General features: G+C 35.4%; 2 protein-coding genes across 3 annotated transcripts in view; one reads left to right on the top strand and one right to left on the bottom strand.

Moving 5' to 3' along the window:
• Positions 1-24,771, bottom strand: part of LOC131668484 (abl interactor 2) — a 335,854-nt gene that overhangs the window by 289,026 nt on the left and 22,057 nt on the right. For both annotated transcript variants that reach the window (XM_058942708.1, XM_058942699.1), the window contains exon 2: positions 1,550-2,183. In XM_058942708.1, the coding sequence (XP_058798691.1) occupies positions 1,550-2,165 (616 nt within the window). In that variant the 5' untranslated portion in view covers positions 2,166-2,183. The remainder of the gene's footprint in view (positions 1-1,549; positions 2,184-24,771) is intronic.
• LOC131668682 (uncharacterized) lies at positions 22,342-23,355 on the top strand. The gene has a single exon (XM_058943049.1). It carries the CDS (start codon positions 22,342-22,344, stop codon positions 23,353-23,355), a length of 1,014 nt encoding a protein of 337 aa, XP_058799032.1.

Here is a 24,771-nt window from a genome sequence, read left to right as displayed (position 1 = left end):
TTTTTCATGACACTTCTAAGATAATTAGTAACACGCGGAATTTTGTTGATCAAACGGTCAGAGTGTGATCGATAAATTATGTACAAACATCTAGTATATTTAACGACCTAATTAATGGCGAATTCAATATGGTGCCCGGAGAGCTTGAAAAATACACAGTTTTTCAAAGATTGTCGTTGATGAAAATTCCTGAACCTTGATTAAATTTAATTTTACCAAAATATTTGAACTTATCTTAAATATAAAATGTAAAAAATTTTTTAAAAATTGAAAAAGAGATTCTTGGCTGCCCATCTCTATATGGTAAGAGTTGGGAAACGTTTATAAGAAACGGCGAACGGGCGATGTAATTCTGTATAATCTCGATTTTCATAGTAAATTATCATTTATAGCAAAAAAACTAAAGCAAACAAGGAATGATATAACTCAACCATACATATCGGTTGTTAAAGACTGTAGTGATCGTAAAAGATAAGTTCAAAGTTTTACGAATAACGGAAAAACGAAATTTGAAACTGTGGTCAGTTCATATACTATATAGTATATAGTATATGAAATTATATATATATTATATATATTTAATATATATATATTTATATATATAATATATATATTTATATATATATATATATATTTATATATATTTACATATGTTTATATATATTCATATACTATATAGTATGCGCAGGCTTCACGTTAACAAAAGTGGGTACGGAACTAATGAATGCATTCTAGCTGTAGGCTAACCTGCACACTCGTGACAACATGCGAAATTACTCGTATGAGACAAAGAAAACAAGCACCGTCCCCCTTGTGCTGCTAATGATCGGAGGGCCAAATCCTCGCCCGACGCCAGCATGTACGTGTTGCTATGATTTGGAGCAGGATCAGCCGGCGGTATTTTTACAGATCATGTCTCACTGACGGTGGTAAAATCGATCCACTAGCCAGCGTACTGATGGTAATTTTGACCTTTATCATCCTCGATGGTAATCTTTGAAGATTCATGATGACGGTGGAATTTAGCTACTCATGAAGGTTTGTTGATATATCCGTTGCGAAGATCAGCAAGGCAAAATACCTATGAGTGCGTCTCCCTCCCTCCCGCCCTTTCTTCTCTGAATCGGAACGTTTTCTTTTATTTTGTTGATGAAAGAGGTAATAAATGCTTCATCTTTTCGTTTTATGTCACGTTTGATATTTCCCTGTTGTTAATGTTTACATAATCACAGTAAAAATTCACATTCAAAGTTGATTTGTCTCTTGCTTTATTTCGCGCTTCCGCGGTGATTTTTAGTCTCACGAAATGTACCTATCTTTGGCATATAAGAAGACGGTGAGAAATTATTCATCATTTAATTGTGTTGAATAATAATTTGTTTAACCCACCGTTATAGCCCATTATATTTATGAAAACATATTTAGAAATAATCACCTAAAATTGCATGAGTTTTACATCTTATTAACTAGTTATTTACTATAAATTATTGTATTTCTTAAGTACTTTCCTAATTATACTAATTTAATTAGATTTTTACAATAAGGTTACCTGTTCTTGCAACTTGAGGTGGTGTTGGAGGCTTTGTAGTCGGTGCTGGTCCTACTAAATTCGCTATTATTCCTGATGCAACTGAAGATGCTCCTAAGCTTTGGACACTGCTTTGACTACCTCCACGTTGTTTGGTTCTGGGCGTCCCTACCGTTCGTACTCCATGACCAATGTCATCAAAAACAGTATAATCAATTGATTTTCTGATGTACTTTATAGGTTTTTCAGGATTAGCTGGTGCAATGATTTTATATTGCCTCGAAGTAATTTTATTAGCTGTTAGTACTCCAATTTCTCGTCTTGCAACTTTTTCTTTATGAATCATAACAGTTTGTGAAATATGATTCATTTGACTTTCCATTTCAGATAACTGAGTCGATTGTAATTCTAGCAATTGAAGAAAATTGTAAGCTAGAGTATTTATTTGATAGGCAACACTAGCTAGTGATTGAGTTGTATAGTTTTTTGTTTCTTCCAAAGCAATTCTTTTATTATCAGCTTGAAAATAATTGGCTTCGCAGTAATCTGCAACTCTCTCTAAATTGGTATGACTATCACTAAGGTTATTTCTTCCTTCTGGAATTTCTTGATGAAGTAAAGTAACTAATTCCGCCATTTTATGTGTAGCATATACCTAAAGAACATGAAAAATTCATGTTAACTTTTTAGTTTAATAAACTGCTTAATTTTATGTACAATGAATTAAAGCTACTATTTCTACGACTGGGAGAAAAAAATCCCAAAAGTAGAGAATAAAATTCTTCTTTTTTACTTTTTACCATTTGTGACAAAATAAAGATAAGACTGTGGAAGCCTTATGTATATTCAGTTTTAATTAATGTACCGTGACATCAAAAATAATAATAGATTATATATTTAAATATTGTATGAAATATACAAGTCATATCATATTAATAGGAAAACGGCAATGTACGTACAACGTAATTTATAATGTAATATAAAAACATAATCCATCATGTCATTGAAAGTTACAAAAATTGTACGTAAACGTAAACTCTGTCATATTTACGTAAAACAAGTATTTCAGACACTTATCATTTTGTTTATTTATAATTGTTCGTAAGTTGTAAGTTTTATTTTATCTACAGCTTTTTTCTCATGTTTTAGTAATGATACGCACTACGCTCACTATAAGACAAATTGTTATCGGTCTTTGTACTATCTACGCATTAATAATAAGTAATATTAATAAATAACATTAAATAATAATAAATAATAGTAATTATACATGTTATTGACTGTAGACATTTTTTGACATTCATAATGACATGAAATTAAACAAAACGTGGATGATACGTTATCACAATATTTTTTTAAATAATTTGTCCATCGGCGCACATATGTCATTTTTCAAAATGGCGTTTAACGTGTACTATTTTTACCAAAATTTTCATAAATCTTTTCTCGAAAATGAAGTATTTTACAAAAAAAATGTCTAAGAAGTAAAAGTACTTTAAATTAGCCAAAGAGTCCACATCAATTTTTTGTGTGCAATGAAAATTTGTAAAATTAAAAAAGTTGCACGTAACTTATTGACCAGAAATTTCGGTATATTCTTAGGTAAATTCTAAACACTTTTTGTAGTAAAGTGCAATCACTTTCGATGCCATTTTGTAATTAGTCAAACTGACTTCAATACCTCATATTTTTTAGATTCAAATATCATATTCACGATTTAGACCAGTTTGAAGTTGATTCCAAGCTGGTAACTCAAAATTAAATGTTTCAATAATTTTAATATTATCATCGTAAAGAACACACTGCAAATTATAAGAATAACCTGCAGTGAATTTTTTGCCCTGAAATACAATACCTATGAACATGAGTAGAGAGATATACAAAACGTGTCCAACTGCACGTTTAATAAGTTAAGGAATTTACTTTTCAAACTGTGACATTGATGTACATATATGAAAAACATTATTAAACCGTGCGTTTTTTCACTTGTATATAATATATATATATAGCCTCCCGCTACTAACCAAAAAGAAAATTATAAATTTTATATACACATGCGCGCGCGCACAGAGAAAGATTGACGGCATACTACCGGCTAATTATCAATCGAACACCCAATACTTCGCACTCACATCTAGTTAATCCGGCGGAACTGAGAATATTGCCTAGTCACATGCTTCGCGGAACGTCTGGAATGGTACCCAATCATGCAAGAGAGAGAGAGAGAGAGAAAGAGAGAGAAATATGGTACTGATCTAGTCCGGGATTACTTATGCTGATGAAGCTGCTCATCATCTCTCAATCATCAAAATAAAATCAAAAAGTACTTTTAACGCACCAAGATGGGTGGTTACAAAAAAGAGCTTAGCGGATGAAAAAACGAGATAACGTTTAGTAATTGACTACAAAAAATAGAATGAAAAAACTGCTCCTGATCCATACGTAATACCAAATATAACTAAAATATTTAACCAACTAGGAAAAGTGAAATATTATCATGTTGTGGACCTAATATCAGGTTTTATCAAGGTTTTATTAAGGGAAAATGCACACGAAAGACATTTTTAGAACAGCAGTTAGTATAAACCTTTTAGGGCGATTTGAATTTCTTGTTTTACCATTTGGTCTAATAAATTCACCTAGAACATTTCAAAGAATACTTAATACAGTTTTAGGCGATCTAATTACCAATATGTTTTGTTTTCATCGATGACATTATTGTTTTTGTAGAAACAGTAGACGAACAGTAACGAACGTTTTTACAAAGTAGCTCAAAATCTTAGAGAAGCTGGTTAAAAATTCGAACCTCAAAAATGCGATTGGCGAAAAACTGAATATTCTTTTTGGGGCAAACTATTAATGAATCTGTTATTAAACTAGACAAGAGAAAGATACAAGCTGTCGAAGTTTTTTCGAGACCGAAAGTTAGAAAAAATTTAAGAGTTCTTTGGACTTTACAATTATTATATACGCTTTATTCCGAATTTCGCTGATGCTGAAATAACAAAACCTCTGACTATACTTTTGCATAAAAATGCAACATTTTTCTAGAATATAGAACGACAACAAGTATTGGATAAATTGAAGAACTTACTGTGTGAAGCTTCCATTTTACAATATCCTCAGATCGATAAACCTTATATCGTTAGAACTGATATGTCACACCATAGTTTAAGCGCGGTGCTGTCTCAAGGAGAATTGGGTTACGATAGACCTATCGAATATGCATTTCAAGTTTTGAACAAAACAGAACAGAACTATATGAAACTTACGAAAGAGAGGCTGTTACGTGCCAGTTTTGATGTCTCTTCAAAACTGGCGCGTGTTAGACCGTTTTTAGCTCCGAGTGGTCCTAACTCGGGTGGACTAGCCCTTCAGTACGGTACCCCGACCGTGTCATCGAATGGATCACGTCTTCACCGATAATATCCGAAGTTCGTCCTTGCGAGAGCCAGGCGGCAGTAATCAGGCGGGAAAAAGGGAGGGGGGGCTTCGCCGATTGACTTAAATGAACTTACGCCGGTATGTTAGATAAGTTTATATATATATATATTTTAATACGTCGAATAATACTTCTAATAATAATATCGCGCTACTATGTGGTTCGCGATTTATTAAAATAAATATTTTAGTTTACGCGGTCAGCGGTGTTTACACACTTGGTCCCGGTACGCAATCATGTGGATTCACCGAAAGGGGAACCTTGATTATGCTTAGTAATATTAGAGCGAAGAGAGAGAGATAATAAAATAACGATAAGGAAGAGATTTCACCTTATCGAGGATAGAGCTCAAAAGTACTCACTCTGTCGTCTAGGTCCGAGATATTGTTAGGTTCGTTTTATAGGTAATCACTGGTTTCGAATTAATTCAATAAGCTGGTCCAATATATTTTCTTTATCCAATAATATTCCAATAATATTCCAATAATATTCCAATAGTATTCCAATAGTATTCCAATAGTATTCCAATAGTATTCCAATAGTATTCCAATAGCAAATAAAAGGTCGTTAGAAATAACGATACTCGGCACTTCGATATAATTTTATTATAATATTCTCAAACTCTTGCAGGGAGCTCTTAGTCGAGCTCTGATTCCTGACTGACTAAGGATTGGTTTCGTTGTTTACGCCGGTTCGTTATATATCTTTTGTCCCTCGCTTTTCGTCTCTCTCTCGCACATATACTTTAAACGTTTACGCTTCTCGTATCGGATCGTCTTACCTAGCTAAGCACGCTGACCGAAGCATGCCGTCGCAGCATGCTGGCGCAGCGTGAATCAGCCTCTGCCGCACGTTCCCACCGAGTCGCGCACACGAATACTGCTGATTATACTATGTCCGAACGGAAGTCTCGGGTCCGAAATATTATTTGACAAAATAAAAAAAATAATACAATGAAGCGTCACGTAACAGAGGCCCTTGGAATAATTTTCACAACAAAACATTTCGAACTTACTTATTTGATAACAAATTTACCGTAGTAATCGACCACAAACCTCTACTCTTATTAAGGTCAGCCGATAATAATAGTAGGGTACAAAAATGGCAATTAAAATTTGTCGATTATGATTTGAATATAATTTACTGCCTGGGCAAAGAAAACGGCCTAGCTCACTGTTTATCGAGGAACACTATAGAAATCAAAACATGCGTGACAATGCGAGCACAGTGAGCAAATTTAAAAGATCAATCAATACCAATCCAAACATTAAGTAACAACAATAAAATAAAAATTATAAATGACAAAAGAATTTACAAAAGAATAAACGAAAACGAACACGTAAGCTCAGCAACATCAGTAACATTCAAAACAAAAGAATAAACATCTCATTAAAGACAGAATCAACACAGACTGTAATAGCGAACACAATGTATACAGTAAAAATTCAATACAATTTCGGAACAATAACATAATTCATACAATTTCTAAGAAACATAAAGGACTAGATGAAAACACTATTAATATATAATATATTAATAAAAAAATCTAAAACTAAATCAAAGTTTATCTATAAATAAAATAGAAGGATTAAATTTTAGGAAACGGAAAATGTTCGTCTTATGTTTAAACGCTCTTACATTAACAAAATAGGAAAACAAAATTTAAACAGGTTGTCTGAAAATTTGTAAAACCTTTTAATACAAAATGATATTTCAACGGTAAGCATTCAAAAAAATATTGACATAAAAACATATGGCGATCAGAAATAGAAGATATAATCAACGCAATCTTCAAAAGAAGTAATATTAAAATCACCATTAGCATGAATCATATCAAATATATGGATGATTTAGACTACAGAAATGAACTATCTAAAAGTATACAACTTTTTATACTCGGAGGACATTCAAGTATTAAACTTACATATCGAACTTACAATAGCATTGAAGATAAATATTACTAAGAAAATTTAAAAATGACATACAAAAAAAAAATTTTCATGTACCAGGAATGTGAAAGAAATAAATTAAAATGTAAACCAACGAGACAACCAATGACTTTAACCGATACGCCTTTCAACCATTCAATAAAGTTACCATGGATGTAATGGGGCTATTCAAGATTTCAAAAATAATAATAATACATATTTTCAATTCAAGATCAATTCTCAAAATTTATTACTCTAGTAGCGTTAAAAGACAAAACCGCAGAAAGAGTAAGCGAAGCTTTTATAAAATAATTGATTTGTATTTTCGGAATCATAACAGTAGTATTAAAAGGGTAACCTCATATAGATGGGGAAAAAGCAAGAAAATCTTTGGGAATTTTTTTTGAAAGAACTATTCAACATTTTTTGTTGAAATTTGGACACAAATTTATTGTAACCTTTGCGAATACATACACATTTTTTGTTGCGAAATCTGAATTTGCCCATGTGCAAATTACACATGAAGCGGGAAGAAATTTTCTATTTGTCTAATGTTATGCCGCCTATTGTGTCTGAAGCAGCGTCCTGAAACAAACAAAAAAGTTATTTTAGTTCAAATTGAATGTTTTTCATCCCCATAGACTAATTTTCATCAGGTTAAAATCAAAACTTATAAAATGGCGAGCATTTGAAAAAATTCAGAAATTATTATTATTATTAAATTTTTTTATTATTTTTATTGCAAAATGATTGCTAAGTAATATTATTTTTATGGATCACCATAGTTCACGTTGAAGACAATTGAATTACCTTTAAAATGGCGTTTTTTTTTATAGAATGAAAACTCACTGAGTAATCAGTAGCAAAAAGTCGAGAAATTATGAAAATCTGATTATCCGTAAAACGCGTTTAAAGTTCGCGGCACGTGACAAATGCATTTTTTTTCAACACTTACCATTCGGGATCATTTTTTCCATCAATCAGCAATGCCTGGACCATAAAGAGCGCCTTCTTCCTCTCCAAATTGTTCAAATAGCCTCGGTAGCTTCATTTTAGTGAGCACACGGCTAGCCTTCGTTGCGCTCTCGCTTCGAATTTCGTCGCGATCCACGCGTTCCGTGTCACATTTGATTTTTCCGTGGCGCTGGATGAGCCATTGTTTTCAAAGCTATTGCTAATGTAAGGCGCCAAATTCACTAGAGTATCGCCGCACTTACTACACGAAACATTCAGTTTCCAACCAAGTCCACGACGGTCAGCTTTCTTAAATTTCACAGGCCCTTTGCAGCTGTTGCAGCACACCAATTCAGATAGAATATCAAACACTGTCACAAATTCAATTATTCGATAGCGATGCGCCGGATCAATGTCAACGCTATCCACAGACGCCGACGCTAATTTTCGAGCACTCGCACTGAGATTTGGCTCGCCTTCATTCGACTTGGTATACCTATTACCATGGAATTTTCTTTTCCGTTCCGAAGCATGGTATATGTTTCCGAAGCGTCCTTTCGGGTAAGAACTCATGGCGAACGTAAATAAAAAAAGATGCAAACTGCGCAAGAGCTATAAGCAAACTGAGCCGAAAATATAGTAAAATCACGAAATGCGTCGTTCGGTGTATACTTTACTAATACCTTGATAGCCAAAATATACTATAGATTGCACACGGATATACACTTATACATTCAAAACTAGAAGGGCAACAAGAATTTGACATTCCCTGCCCAAGCTAGGACCCGAGCGCAGCGTGAGTCTTTTGTTACGGAGCGCGCACCTAGCTACCTGCTCGCCGCGCGTCGGTGCGCGGTCACTCAAACTGCGCTAGCAAATTAATAACTTGAAATTTCGCTCTGAAATTTTGACACAGTATTCCTAAGACGTTATAGATTCGATTTAAAAAATAAAAAAATAATCGATTTTTGATCGATCTATATGAAGATACCCCCTTAATAGATCGAGCACAAAATTTTAGAAATAAAACGCTAAAACAAATAGCAAAAAAATTTCAATTCGAAAAAATTGAAACGAGATTGTTCTCTCCGCAATCTAGTAGCTCTGTCGAAAGAACAAATCACCCTCTTTGCGAATATATCAAATAATTCACATAAAAAAATGCGGATGGAACAAACTCTTGGAACTGGTACAATTTAATATAATATCAGCATTTACACTGGTTACAACTTCACATGGCATGAACTTGTTTTTGCCTTTCCGGTCAAATTACCGTCCAGCGTACTTTTAAAAAAATCTAAGCATTTACCAACCTTTAACGGGTATTTAGAAAACTAAATAAAAAACATGAACGATTTAACACATATTGCTAGAGAAAATTTTATAACTTCAAAGTAAAAGTCACAAGAATACTACGACCGATTTATAAACCCTATAGAATTCAAAATCGGAGACAGTCTTATTCATGAAAGAACCAAAACTTGGTCTACAATAGATTTACTACAAAAAACCGAATTTAAGTCGATAAAAATTATCTAACGTAAAATAGAGATACAGCATACACTTTTTCACTGCGGTATGTTTAGCCTGCAGAACAGAGCAGAAAAGTTAAAACCGTTTTGCGATTGCGCAAAGAATACATAATTCTTTTGGGCCAACGAATACGAAGAAGAATTCTGCTGGGCAAAGAACGAATTGATTTCACTTCAAGTAATTGCGCATTACGAGCCGGAAAAGCAATTAGTCTCAGCATGCGACGCGTCTCATTATGGCCTGTCGGCAATTTTATTACACAGGTACGAAAATGGTTCAGACCGTCCTATGGCTTACGTTTCAAAACCATTCGAACCATTAACGATAAAGAAGCGACTGCTATAATTTTTGGTTTTTTGAAATTTTACGATTTTGTTTACGGATGAAAAATAATTTTACGCACGGATCGTAGGTCTTTAGAAACAATTTTCGGATCTAAATGGGGCATACTACTTACCACTGCAAGCAGGCCTATTTTCCTTCTGATTTTTATTGCGAAATAGAATGGCTGAAATTATCGGATAACGCAAATTGCAACGCGCTATCACACCTACTTATCGAAGACGAAACCGACATTTTTGGTTCAGATTTCACTCCAATACTTTACGTTGCAGAATGTATCAACATTGACGATTGGAGTAAAGTAGCCAGCGAAACGAAGCACGAAAACGTATTAACCAAAATAATTGCGTTTTTGGTTGGCCGAAAAATAATACTGATTTAAACAGCGAAGAAAAGATTTTGTTTACAAGAAAAGGACGAACTGGCAGTAGAAAAAAGGAGACTTTTTTGGGGAATTAGAATTATAGTACCAGAACGCTTGAGAGGCGTCCTTTTAAATGATTTCCACGCATATCATTTGAGTATCGTGCAAATGAAATCTTCAGCACGTTCATACGTTTGGTAGCCGGAAATTGATGCAGACATGGACAACCTAATAAAGTCGTGTAAAATATGTGTAGTAAATCAAAAACAATTAATCAAAGCAATCCCTACGCTGTGGCCATAGTCTGAAAAATCATGGGATAGAATACATGCAGATTTTTTAGGACCTTTTTTCGACGATATGTATCTTGACATTAATGTCTACTCGAAATGGCCAGAAGTAGTTAATTGAAAACAAAATACAAAAGCAAATAGATTAATCGAATATTTTCAAGAATTCTTCACCAGGCATAGCTTAACGAATCATGTAATTACGGATAATGGCCGAAATTCTTGAAACACTGATTTTCGCGATTTTTTGAAAAACAGCGAACTGAAACAAAGTTTCTCGCCTCCTTACCATCTCCCGACAAACGGAGCAGCATAGAATTTTGTAGGCACTTTCAAGGACAAGATAGAAAAAATTGTACAAAGGGGAGATTGTGAGTAACGCAATCCGAAAATTCTTATTTGATTATAGAAGCACATACGAGGTGTGTTCAAAAAGTAAATTGACTTTTCAAATTTCACGGGCAACGTACTTTCGATTATCGATTTTTTTGCTTTGTTATGTTGGTACACTCTTCCCGAATATCTGTACCAAGTTTCAAGTGTATAGCATTTTTTGCTTGGTTGTGAGAAGCGTAAAGGTTATAAATGTTTTGCGTGCTCGGCGATTTCTTGCTATCGAAAAATATCGATCAAAGGATTTGCATCAAATTTTGTGTAAAAAATAAAATAAATTGCTCCGAAACACTTGAAATGTTGACGGTGGCACACGGTGAAACTGTTCTGAGTAAAAAAAATGTTTACAAGTGGTACAAACTCTTCCAAGATGGCCGGAAAGATGCCAATGACGAGCCTCGCTCTGAACGCCCAAGCATGTCAACAACTGATGAAAACGTTCAAGCAGTGAAGAAAATTGTTCTGGAAAATCGTCGAATCACTATCAGAGAAGTTTCTGAGGATGTTGGTATATCGCTTGGCTCGTGCCATGAAATTTTTTCTAACGTTTTGGGCATGAGAGCAAAGTTTGTTCCGAAATTGCTAAATTTTGACCAAACGACGGTTCGCATGAGCATCGCTCAAGAACTGTTGAATGACGTCAACGACGACCCAGATTTACTCCAAAGGGTCCATAACTGGTAACGAATCATGGGTATATGGTTATGATATCGAAACCAAAGTCCAATCGTCCCAATGGAAGAGCCCAGATGAGCCAAGACCGAAAAAAGCACGCCAAGTTCGATCAAATGTCAAAGTTTTGCTCACTGTTTTCTTTGATTACCATGACGTGGTGCATCAGGAGTTCTTACCATATGGACGTATGGTCAATAAACAGTATTATCTTGAAGTTATGCGCCGTTTGCGAGAAGCAATACGAAGAAAACGCCCAGAATTGTGGAAAAACAATTCATGGCTTTTGCATCACGATAATGCCCCTGCTCACTCATCTTTGTTTGTGAGAGATTTTTTGGCCAAAAACAACACCACAATCATGCCTCAGCCACCATATTCACCGGATTTGGCCCCATGTGACTTTTTCTTGTTCCCAAAACTAAAGAGACCTATGAAAGGAAGGAGATTTGCAACGATTGAAGAGATAAAGACTGCATCGCTGGAAGAGCTCAAGGCTATACCGAAAAGTGCTTATGAGAAGTACTTTGAGGATTGGAAAAATCGTTGGCATAAGTGTATTGTATCTGAGGGGGATTACTTTGAAGGCGACAACATAAACATTGATAAATAAATAAATATTTTTTCTTAAAAATACAAAGTCACCTTACTTTTTGAACACATCTCGTACGTTGTAATATGAGTAAATCACTAGGAAAATTCATATATAACCGATAATTTAAAACATAATTTGATCTATTACGTCCGAAGTAACGAATGAAAATAAACGAAAACAAATAGCAGCCAGAAAACACTTCCGTAAAACAAAGATAGAACAAGGTGACGTTATCATGATCGATAACCACAAAACATCTGGTAGAAAATGCATATCAGCAAATGTACGTGAACAACTGTCACCCTCTATATATAAAGTAGAAACCGATACGGGTATTATTACCAAGTGACACGCAAATCAAATTATAATACCGATACGGCGTGTGGAGCGTTTTCTAAACAGAGCAGACCCCTCATTGAAAAAAGGGAGGAATTGTGGATGTATATAGAATATATACTTGCGCAAATATAGAAGCGCAGGCTCAGCAGTTATAATGTACAATGCGAGTGCTGGCGGCCACGGCTCAACGCCGAGCGACCAGTTGTATTGGAGCGACCGAATAAACTACACCTCCTATACGTATTACTCCTGTGTTTCACCTTCATTAAATATACCCACGTGCTTTTACTTTTACAAACATAGCATTTCTAAACAAAAAAATCTACCATCAAAAAGGCCTACATTCGACATAGATTTGATTCCTAATAAAATGTTTGTGAACATTTAGGCTTACACCCATACCTACACAAAAGCCAAGGGTCAGACCTGCTATTTTTCCTTAATAGTAGGATTCCTCAGAAACTCATTAGATCAGCCGTTTCATTTAAGTCGCAAAATGATTTTTTGAAATCGTTGAAAATGTCTAAAAAACGACATTTTTTTTTTTATATTTTCAAAACCAAATTAACTGTATGCACCCCTTTTGTTCCAGACTAGTCCTAGGCAACCTTTCTTTGCAGTAAACAATTAAATTCTGAAGCCTATGGCCTATTCCAGGCCATCAAAAAAGCCTGAAATTCTCAAAATGATGAATGATTTCAAAGATGCCTCAATTTTGGGGTACTCCGGCCATAACATCTTGGAAAATAAATGGAGAGCGTTTTCCAGACAGTTTGGCTCCTAGTAACACGACTAACATAGTGGTTACCCATACAAAAGTGAAAAAATTTTTTTTGTCGTGCGGTGTAATCTTTCCAATTGGAAATACATAATTGATGATAAATATAGTGACTCACAGTCAAGAGATAGGCTAATTTTATTTAGTTTCATCTTCAAGTGATTTATAGAAATATGACTAACAAGTAACACTAGCCAAGTGTTAATCGCCGATCATACTGTAACTTTCAGATTACTTTTATCACATGTCTACAAGATATTTTAAACCATTTTTTGCGGCCCGTTTCACCTTGGATTCATATAATAGTGATTTATTATCTTAATCCATGAACGCTCAAAACCATCGATCTTACGCCATGTTATCGACCATAAAAGTCATGCATAGATCGAAGATACCGAATCTTATGTTTTTGGGCGTTCTAAATATGAATTTGGGTTCAAAATTCAAAACTGTTGAATACAAAATTGAATATATCTATTTGTTTATAAAAAACTCTCCCAAATATCGTGTTTTTCTCATTATTGTTCTTTTTCTCCAAAACTATAAAGTTGAGCAAAAAGTTTCAAAGGCAAAGATGTCTTATTATTCCTCAACGAACTTTCTTGAAATTTTTTATATTTAAAGAATTTTTTTTTGAAAATTTCATATTTTGACTCATACGCGGTGAACAAGTAAAATCTTCGTACCCGTTTAATTTAATTAGTTTTTAACATTATCTTGTTCGTATCTTTTCAACATCTCAAAAATAGAATATACAAATACAGCTTAAATTTATTAGTTTTCAACTTTTGTTATCAATGAGATAAGCGTATTGAATATAATATACTTATACATTTTTTCCAATTATCTTACATAGGTTATACAATAATGTGGTAGTTCATCGTATTCCGGACGAAAAAAATGATTTACATAGATGGATTTTGTAAACCAAGCACATCGGATGATTGCATTCTTTCTATAATATTCACAAATATTTGTATAGTTATTGAAGGAGTAATTAACTGGTGTGTCACATTTCGATGGTTTTTGCGACATGTAACCACTTTTGTACTAGGCATACCTGATCATATTTAAGAATCGAGGAGATGAAAATTGATTATAACCTAATGAATGAAGTTTAAGAATGTTAATTCTCAAATGCAAATTAATATTGTAGACATGCGTAATAATCAAATCGGAAAAACGTTTTATATAGTTCTTATAAGGACGAAAAAAGTATACATCACATGGTTGAATAAATTTAGTGGTTCCAGCAGCGATCTTCAATATTTTAACTTTTTTATTGCCTTTATCGACGTGCTTCAGTTTTTCTTCTGTTTGTCCAGTCCACAAATCCCAACAAAGAACTGATTCATTTCCAGCAATTCAAAGATAAATATCTTAAAACCATATTGATTTAGGTCTGCGGTCATTTTTCCAGATGAAGAAGCTAGTACATTTTATAACGAGTTTTATAATTCCTTCGCCGTTATAATTGAGAGGATTATTTGGTTGACTGCTCGGCAAAAATTATCAGTTGAACACCACAAGGCAAGTGCAATGTCATGTGTGTGGCCAAGCCTCGTAAATCGCACTTATAATACGAGGTCTGCCCGGAAAGTATCAAGCCTACGTTTATATCTTCGCGCAATAGTGTTCGAGAGACCTCTACGGGACAGAAACATCAACAGTAAAGCCTCACGAATCTATTGGTTACTTACTGACACCTGCCGGACGTTCATGCGCAGCGTGTCTTTGTTTACAATGCCTTTTTCGCGTTCGTCGGATTTTGATATTGCCAAAAATAACTGAAAAACAAGATCAACGAATTTGCACCAAATTTTGCTTTCAACTCGGAAAAACGAGTTCGGAGACTATTGAAATGATGCAAAAGGTCTTCGGAAGCGAGTGTATGAGCAAAACACGAATAAAAGAGTGGTATAAATGGTTCAAGGATGGTTGCACTTTTGTCGATAGTGATTCTCGTTCCGGCCGACCTTCGACGACAAAAACCGCAGATAGTATTGAGCGGGTGCGACTTGCAATCGAACAAGATCGTCGTATGACTGTGCGAGAACTCGAAGAAGACCTTGGGATACCAAAAACTATCATTTCAGAAATTTCAACCGAAATCTTAGGAATGAAACGCGTGTGTGCGAAATTCATCACAAAATTGCTCACAGCAAAGCAGAAGAACATTCGCTTAGAAATCGCTCGGGACAATCTGGAAATGGTCAATAATGATGATAATGTGCTTAGAAAAGTTATTACAGGTGATGAATCATGGGTTTATGGTTATGATCCTGAAACAAAACAACAATCTTCATAGTGGAAGCATTCTGAATCGCCAAGACCAAAAAAAGCACGTCAAAGTCGGAGCAATGTTAAGTCAATGTTAATTGTTTTTTCGATTGTGAAGGTGTTGTACATCACGAATATGTACCAACAGGTCAGACAATCAATAAAGAATACTACGTTCAAATTTTGAAACGTTTGCGTGATGCAGTAAGAAGAAAACGGCCGCAATTTTGGGAAAATGGTGACTGGCTTTTCCATCACGATAATGCGCCAGAGCATTCATCCAATCTTGTGCAGCAGTTTTTGAGCAAACACAATATCGCATTGCTTCGACAACCTCCATACAGTCCCGACATAGACCCTTGTGACTTTTGGCTGTTTCCAAAACTAAAAAAAACCACTCAAAGGACACCGATTCGATGACAAAACGACGGTTGAAAACAATGCGACGAGTGTAGTTAAGGCTATCCCTAAAAGTGAGTTCCAGGACTGTTTTGAAAAGTAGAAACATCGATGGCACCGTGTTATTCAATCAAGTGGGGATTACTTTGAAGGATGCCACCCATCAGATGATAAAGAATAACGCTAGCACGAAAATATAAAGATAGGCCCGATACTTTCCGGACAAACCTCGTATATTCACCTTGTGGCCCGCGTAGAGCGTCGTGGATTGGCGTAGCTGCAAGCACGAAATATGTATACACGAGCGCAGTAGGGCCGCTGGGAAATGGAAATAGATTCAGGTAATTGGGAAAGACGCATCAAATGCAATTAATGTCGGCTTTATACAAAAGAAAATATTTAGAGGCTACAAGGCATCATGCGTAAGCAGCGCAGCAAAGAGAGAGAAAGTGGATAAGCGGAGAGAGAGAGCCTAATCACGAGGTGGTACCTACATGCTCGTCGGCCATGCCATTTGTAAATATCGATGCCCTAGTATCTACATTAAATCTCCTCGCTGGCTTTCTTGACAGGTTTCTTAGCTAAGTCCGTACAAGGCACTGCCGTATAATAAAGGAAAAGGCTAAAGTTATCCGCGCGAGCAGAGACACGTGTTGTCGGCCTCAAGTCCACCAGCTAATTGCCGCTTGCGGTGTCCCTTCTTTCCCTCAATCTTAGTCGCGCACGTCCTGACCTGCTGAAACGCTCTCAGCGTGACGTATATGTTAAGGCATATCACTCTCTCACTCTCTCTTTTTCTAACGCAACTCTCTGTTGCTCTCTCTCACCTTTCGGCTGCGTCGGCTGCTGCTATATATATTAAGTATCATATAGTATAATATAATAGTATAATATTTATATTAATATATAAGGGGGGAGAGAGAGAGACATAACGAATGAATCTTAAATTCGTTATAGCGTATATTTATCAGCTTTGTACATTTTTTTTTCTACTGTTGGTCCAAAACCACCATTTGTTTCTTGCAAAACAATTAATAATGGAGCTTTTAATTCTCCATTAGCAAAAATAATAGGCTGGATGGTATAAGTGTGTGTTAAAGAATTGATAGATTGTACCAAGCATTCAACTTTCATAATTTAATAAAAAAAAAAAAAAAAAATTCAATTTTCATAGTTCCTTTACATATTAAAGTTCGTCCTGTATGACATTCTAAACTAAAACCACACTGATCGGTATTATAAGTATTTTGATTAACAAATTTTACGATTTCCGACCTAACTTTAGTAACAAAATTATTTGATTGCTGAATAAGCTCAATTTTATGAGACAGTTGTGCTTGCGTTACAAATTTATTAATTTTTCTGGATACAATACCATGTCTCGTTTTGAAGTTATGAATATATTTTGGAGAAGCTTTAAACAGTTTTTCACACAGTAGCACATTGTCTCTTGCTTCGATGGCCCACCTTTTAATATCTAAATCAGAAATACATACTGATTTTTCAATTGTATTTTAAAAGTTTTCCAATATTTGTTTTAAAATCTCTAGCAGTTTTTTGAGCCTACTTCCTCCTTAGCATCTGCTTTTTCCATCTGTACAATTGCTAGACAGGTTTCACTAATTTTAATGTATGTTGCACCCTATTAAAATTAACAGATCTGTTTTTGTTATTTCGCCAAAAATTAACTGCATTTGTTTTGTATTCTAGATCTATGCATATTTTTCTAGATTTGTTGCCAAATTTTACATTAATATAATCATCTCAAAACTCTTCTTCAACCACTAAAGGCTCAGGAACTTCATTTTCGTTCGAAAACGTTAAAGTATTGTAATTTTCTACAAACAGATCTGCGTCAATAGCTTCTTTTATTAAATTTTTTAAATTACTTACTAATTTATTTTCATCAACTCTAATAATACTATCTATATTATATTCAGGACCATCAAATCTTTGATATAATAAACATAAAATATTTTTTGGGTTCATTCTTATTATTTTTAAAGAACGATATCCTGGCACGAAAAATATTAATTAATGACAAAGTACCTTTCTACAAACCTACAATATAAATAATACAAAGAAAACTACAAATGATATACTTACAAGAAACTTCAAATATCGTAAACTTCTTTAAAGCTTTCACAATTATAATTATTACATAAATATACCATAAATACCACATAAATGAGCACAATTTTTTGAGGAGGAGTTGATTTGAGAAGTGTCCTGAATTAAAATTAGAAAAAAAGGATAATTCTAAAGAGGTAAAAGAAAAGCGATTTGAAACAAAAGTAACATTAATGCAAGAGATGCTGACTTATGGCCATCCACGAGATGATTTAATAAGTACTGATGAAGAGAATATGGATGAAGCTCTGTTGTGTAAATTGAAATTTATGCTCAAAAATTTTGTAAATTCTATTGCAGACGAGACACACTACTAGATATGGTTTATCAATGTTTCACATTTCAATACTTTTACAATTTTATTACATTACAATTTTATTGTCAATGTAACCATGGATTGGCCGTTCCCGCCTGGGTAGCTTGCAGTAGTCCGCACAAATTATTTATTTTGAGGATTCGGGAAGCAAAAGACGTTCCCACGACTGAATAATGCGTCGAGCAAAACCACGTTAAACGCACGGATTAGGATTCGGGATGAGGAGCGACATAGCGGCGAATAAATACAACAGCGGATTAACACACTAATCCTTTACTCGTTAATAACAAGTTTACAAGACAGCGATCTTAAGCCGATAGACTATGAGCGGCACAACAAGAAATCGCGAGCGCAAAGGTGAATCGGTGGCTGGTTAGCTTGCCGATTCCCTTTTAAACCTAATTATTGCAATTAATGCCCGATAAGCAATCCCGCCGTTAATTTAGCTGACGAGGTAGCTAGCATCATCTGACACACTAGCCATCCATCAACTGGTGCCCAAACATGCAAGAGAGAGAGAGAGAGAGAAAAGAGAGAACACGGCACCGACCTCGACTGTCAGCCCCTCTGGCGGCTGGAACACGTCGTTGGATGACGTCACTGATGCGCTGCTTCCCGATGAGTGCCTCCTTGGTGTTATTGCTGTTCGTTCCTTCGCTCGACCTTTCGCTCGCTCCACAAATATTGCTGCTCCAAAATCGTCGTTGTTGTTGTTGGATTCGATGCGATTGCTGTTCCTGCTGTTGAGCGATGATGACTGCTTACGCGCGCACCCACGCACCTCGCCGGCTACCCACACGTACCAATGCTGGGTATTCTTTGGGACACGACTGGGCGCGACCTAGCCACAACACCCCGTTTCTCGTCCGCGCAGCGGGCGTGTCTCCAAAAACAAAACGTTAGCGAAGTCGTGTGGATGACTCCGGAAAACTGTTGGAAATTTGGTTAAATCCACGCGTGTGACGATCTCTGCTAATGCCCAGCAGATACTCCCCCAAAATTGACGCGGAGATTCACAACTGGAGCGCTCTCTCTCTCACTTTCTCCTCTTCTTTCTTCGGTGTCATCTCGATCGCTCTATCCGTTACTTCAGCCCGTACAGTGCACCTCGAACATAAAATCCAAGCATGAGTATGCATGCGACACGCACACACTCTCAACTTGACGCGGTGCACAGACATTGGCGAGAGCCAAACGGACGGAATCGATCTAGCCGAGATTCTCCGTTACAACAAGTGATTATATAGTTTAATGCAGGACATTAAATCTAGGGATTGAACAAATTGAAACAATTCATTTTTGAATGTTGAGTATAATCGACAACATTGATAAATTTATTTTATTTAAGTAGATTTTATAAAAAATACTTATAATATAAAACAAAGTGTGAAATCAAAATTTTACAATACGCAGAACGTAACGATAAATATTATAAATTACTTTTATGTATCACTGTCGCCATAACCACATAACAATTATTTTTATGTTGGAGAAAAAGCTGCTTCATTAGGCCAAATTTTCTTTAAGAAGGCTTGCATAACCACCAATACTGACATGGATGATTTTCTTTTCAGTTTTCCATTTGGTAGCACAAGTAGCAGTATTTCCAGTACTAGTTTTTGTAGCTCGTTTTGTTGACTTAACTTTATTAACTAGATTCTGCATCTTTACTGTAGTTATTAACTTTAAACACTTCTGTTGGCTCATTCCCCGGCATTTCTTTAACTTTTATGGTAGACTCTGAAAATTTTACAGTACTTTAGTGATAATTTATACAAAATAATTTTTTTATAGGTTCTACTGTATGTTGATTGTTATTCATGTTTTATGCGAAGGATTGAATCCAAATAGAATAAACTAAACATTCAAATCGGTATTATATTGTATAATTTTCATTGATGTATTTTACCTGCAAACAAATCTTTAGGTTTTGATCCAACATTAACTTATCCAGCCATAAGAAACAACTATCAAAATCAGCAGCTCCAGCTGCAACATTCTCTGCAAAATTGTTTGTACTGATAAAGAATATTGGCAGATGAATTGAAACTTTAAATAATCCTATAATTTATACAATAAATGATCTTAATAATAGACTCTGACAACTAAACCCCCCCAACCCGATCTAACCGATTTCAATAATATTTTGATGTTATAGTTAATAAAAAAATAAGACATACGTCATTTTTATCGGCTGAAAAACACCATGAGAGAATGAACACGGTCGTCATAAGTTCACCCTACAAAATGGATTATTCAATGTATTTCAGCTTATACTTGATATTTTACGATGAAACAAATTTTATATCACTTTTTATTTGAATACAAAACTAGTGCGTGCAATTTCGACCATAAGAAGTGCAACCCTTATTTTTTTCATTTAAAATTCTACCTTATTCATGACTAATATTATGAAAAAAAATCAAAATAATCCAAAAAAAATTGGGAAAAATATTACCGTGTATAAAATACAGAAAAAGATGTTCGAGCTTAATCTTCAAACCATCCCCAAAATATGTTTTTCGATATTCCGTGCGCAAAGTGCGTCTTCCCGCACGTTCGGCCGAAAACGTACATTGAAAATCGCACTTTCCACACGTCGTAACAAAAAATACGGTACGGCACATGTTTGAGAAAGAGTTTGTCGTCTCGTGTACCTTTCCACCCGCACTTGTATCTGACGTACTATTTCGATACACTATAGGTTCCAGCTGATAATTTACTATAAAATATATTGTGCATCATTTATATTGTATAAATACAACTGTCACATGTAGTTTCGACCACAAGGGCTGCAACCCGTATTTTCTTTCATTGAAATTTCTACCTTCTTCGTGTCTATTTTTTGAAAGAAGTTCACTATGAGCCAAAAAGTTGGATGAAAATATTACCGTAGATAGAATACAAATACAAAGTGGACGAGATTATTCTTCAAATCACCCTCAAAATTGGAAAACCACCCCTTTCAAGTAGAACCTATAGTGTACGAAAAAACATTTTGAAAGGGAAGAGGGACTTCAATTTTGAAAGTGGTTTGAAAAATAATCTCGAACAGGACAACTTTATTTTTGTATTCTTTCTACGGTAATATTTTTTTGGCTTATTATGAATTTTTATTCAAAAAATAGGTAAGAACAAGATAAAAATTTCAATGAAACTCTCGTGCAACTCTCGTAGACGGAACTACATAATGTAGTTGCATTTGTACATTATAAGTAATGTAGAATGTATTTAATAATAAATTATTAGCTACAACCTGTAGAGTGTATCGAAAAACATATTTGGTGGTCGGTTTTTCAATTCTGAGTGTGGTTTAAAGAATAAGCTCGATTAGGTTAAGGACGTTCAATCGCTCGCAGCCGTACTCAACCTACAAAAGAAATGTTTGCACAATTTTCTCTAAATATCAGTCACGAAAGCGCTGAGCACCCTTGAATTCGCAGATGACGAAACCACGTTTATTGCGTCGATTTTGTAAACTTGGCATCGTTGCAATTTAAACTGCTTGCTTCGCCTCGTGTGATTCATAGTACCTAACCTTTTATTAGTAATGAAAGGGGAGTGTAAATATTGAAATTTAGAAGTAATAAAAATGTCTGATAGATTCAGAAAGAGTAATAGGTCTTTCATCACTAAAAAAATGTCAGAGCGCAGCCAGAAATGTTTAATGGCAATGTCGGAAGCAAAAAAAAACGCAAAGTAAGTGATGTTGAAGCGACTGAGATGGTAATGTGGCGAGCGCACCGAGCATTCGAACCAACATTCGAACGTGGTTGAGAAACAAAAGTGTGAGCACAGCAACGAACATTCATTTCGTTTAATGAAAAAACATTTCTATAGTTAGTCTGTCAATTGTATTCCTAATAAATAGACGGTGTAATATTAACCAATTGACTTATTACTAATAGGAGTAAATACTCGAATAAATAGTCATTTATTCCTATATTGGTGACCCCGACAATAAAATTATGTTACAATTCAAGCCTTGGCGAGAATTGTGGTATTTTGTTGGTGAATTTCCTTTTCGCCATCGTAGAAGATTATAGCCTCATCACAAGATGCTTCGCGACGAGGGTCAACTTGTGGTTCTACGTGAGGAAAACGAACTGCTTCAACGAAAGATCGAGCAACTACGTCAACAAATGGTGCTGCAGGAACCACCACCGCAGCAGCAGCAACTACAAGAACAACAGCAATTGCAGCCTCAAGGCGTCATTGCTGACACCGTCAACCAACGCCATGCAATACATCGTGTCGCTGTGAAATTGCCGCCGTTTTGGTCAGATAAACCAAGCTTGTGGTTTGTTCAAGCTGATTCTCAATTCACGCTTTCTGACATCACTAATGAAGTAACAAAATTTCATTACGTTGTTTCTCAATTAGACGCTCGCATTGCATTGGAAGTCGAGGATGTTATTAAAAATCCTCCTCAATTAAATCCCTACACATATTTACGCACAAAAATAATTGAACGATTATCTGCGTCTGAGGAACAACGTGTCCGCCAACTCATTAGTGCGGAGGAGCTAGGCGATCGTAAGCCTTCCCAGTTTCTTCGACATCTCCAATCCTTTGCTGGTACAACTATTGTGCCGGATAACCTCTTACGTCGACTTTGGCTTCAACGTCTTCCGCAAAACGTCCAGGCTATCATTGCACCACAGTCTGAGTTGGCGATCGATAAACTTTCTGAGCTCGCCGATAAAATCATCGAAGTTTCGCCTTGTCCTCCGAATTTCTCGGTCAACGCTGCATTGAACAACAAAGGTACTGAAAACGATTTATTAAAAGCGGTTGCTGAACTGCAAAAACAAGTCGCTGAATTGGCTGCTTCTCGTTCACGTTCTCGAAATCGTCACGGTTATCACCACAATTCTCGTAACCGAATTAAATCTCAAAACCGGGACGATTCTTCTAACAAAAAAACAGACGAGGTTTGTTGGTATCACAAAAAGTGTCAGCAAAATGCTAAAAAGTGCGTCAAGCCTTGCAAGTTTTTGGGAAACGACCAAAACGGACCAAACGGACGGTCCTGGCAATGGATCACGCATTGTACGATTGAAAACGCTTAGTAAAAATTTAAATTGTCATCAATGCGGAGATCGTCTCAACCTAGAAGATACTGTAAAGGAAAAACTGAACGGTAGCCACTCAGTACTGGAAGTTGTTTGTCATAAATGTTCAGTAAAAAAAAGTAAATACAGGCTCTATAGTAAATAAAATTCCAATGATAAATACAGCATTGGTATTTGGTAGGTATTTTTTGATTTTATGTAATTTAATAATAATGTAATAAGTGAATTAGTTCAAAGCATGTGTAGTAAAAATCATAGTGTATATATATATATATATATATATATATATATATATATACAGGGTGGACCATTTTAAGTGAGCCAGTACGTTTTCTCGGAAACTAGTGGGGATAGCGAAAAATGTTTCAAACAAAAGTTGTCCAACTTGGAGGGGGACATACCCTCATGACCTTGCCTGTGTCCTTGGATGTAAGGTTCAAGGTCATTTCAAGGTCAACTTTGTTTTCTTAAACGGGACCCTCTATTTTTGACCCTGGATTTGGAAAGAACGGGAAATTCTACGTTCAGATGACCTATTATACGTGGGGTCTGGGGTGACCCTCAAGGTTATTTGAAGGTCATTTTTATTTTTTTACGAGTGTAAGATTTACGAAAAATAGTTTCATACAAAAGTTGCTCAACTTGAGGACATACCCTTATGACCTTGCTTGTGACCTTGGAGGTCAGGTTCAAGATTATTTTAAGGTCAACTTTGTTTTTTTAAACGGGGCCCCTCATTTTGACCCCGGATTCGGAAAGCGTTGATTCGCCCCTTTTATCATATGCTAGCGCAAGGCCGTATGCTTTTCTAGCTTAACCATCCATTTTACCCCATAAAAGTAACATTTACCGTGAAGATAGAATATCTGTCATTGTATGGTTTGGCTTATCGATTCTCTTCATTCTCCCAAAACAAAAATTATTTTTTAATACAGCAGCTTAGTTTATTCGTTTATTTCACTAAATAAAGATTTTGTGTTCATTGAAGATAATTTTTTTGTTACAAATTTTTATTAAAAATTAAATCAAAAGCTTTTTGTTTCGGAGTATGTCGGATTATACTGCGCGTGAACGTGTTGACATGATTATTATTCTTGGTCTAGCCGGAGGGAATTATCGTAGAGCTGCAAGACTTTATCAAGAACGTTTCCCGTACCCAAGACACCCTAATCTTAACACCATTCGAAGGGTTCATGTGAAAGCTCAACAAGGACATTTATTTCGTACGCGAAGACATCATACTTACGATGAGAATGATGTTCGCATACTTGTGATATTGGCAATTATTCATGACAATCCTCATATTAGTACATTACAAATTCAAAGAGAAACTGGCATACCAAAACAAACTGTCTTGAGAATTTTGAGAAGCCAAAAATTCCGACCATATCACATCACTCTCACTCAAGCCAT

This window comes from Phymastichus coffea, unplaced genomic scaffold, assembly GCF_024137745.1.
Source record: "Phymastichus coffea isolate CEN01 unplaced genomic scaffold, Cenicafe_Pcof_1.1 PCOF00006, whole genome shotgun sequence".
NCBI classification, from domain to species: Eukaryota; Metazoa; Arthropoda; class Insecta; order Hymenoptera; family Eulophidae; genus Phymastichus; species Phymastichus coffea.
This window is presented reverse-complemented; position numbering and strand designations above follow the sequence as displayed.

Excerpts from the sequence above, each read along its gene's own strand:
- LOC131668682 (XM_058943049.1), top strand. The coding sequence starts at position 22,342 with ATGCTTCGCGACGAGGGTCAACTTGTGGTTCTACGTGAGGAAAACGAA.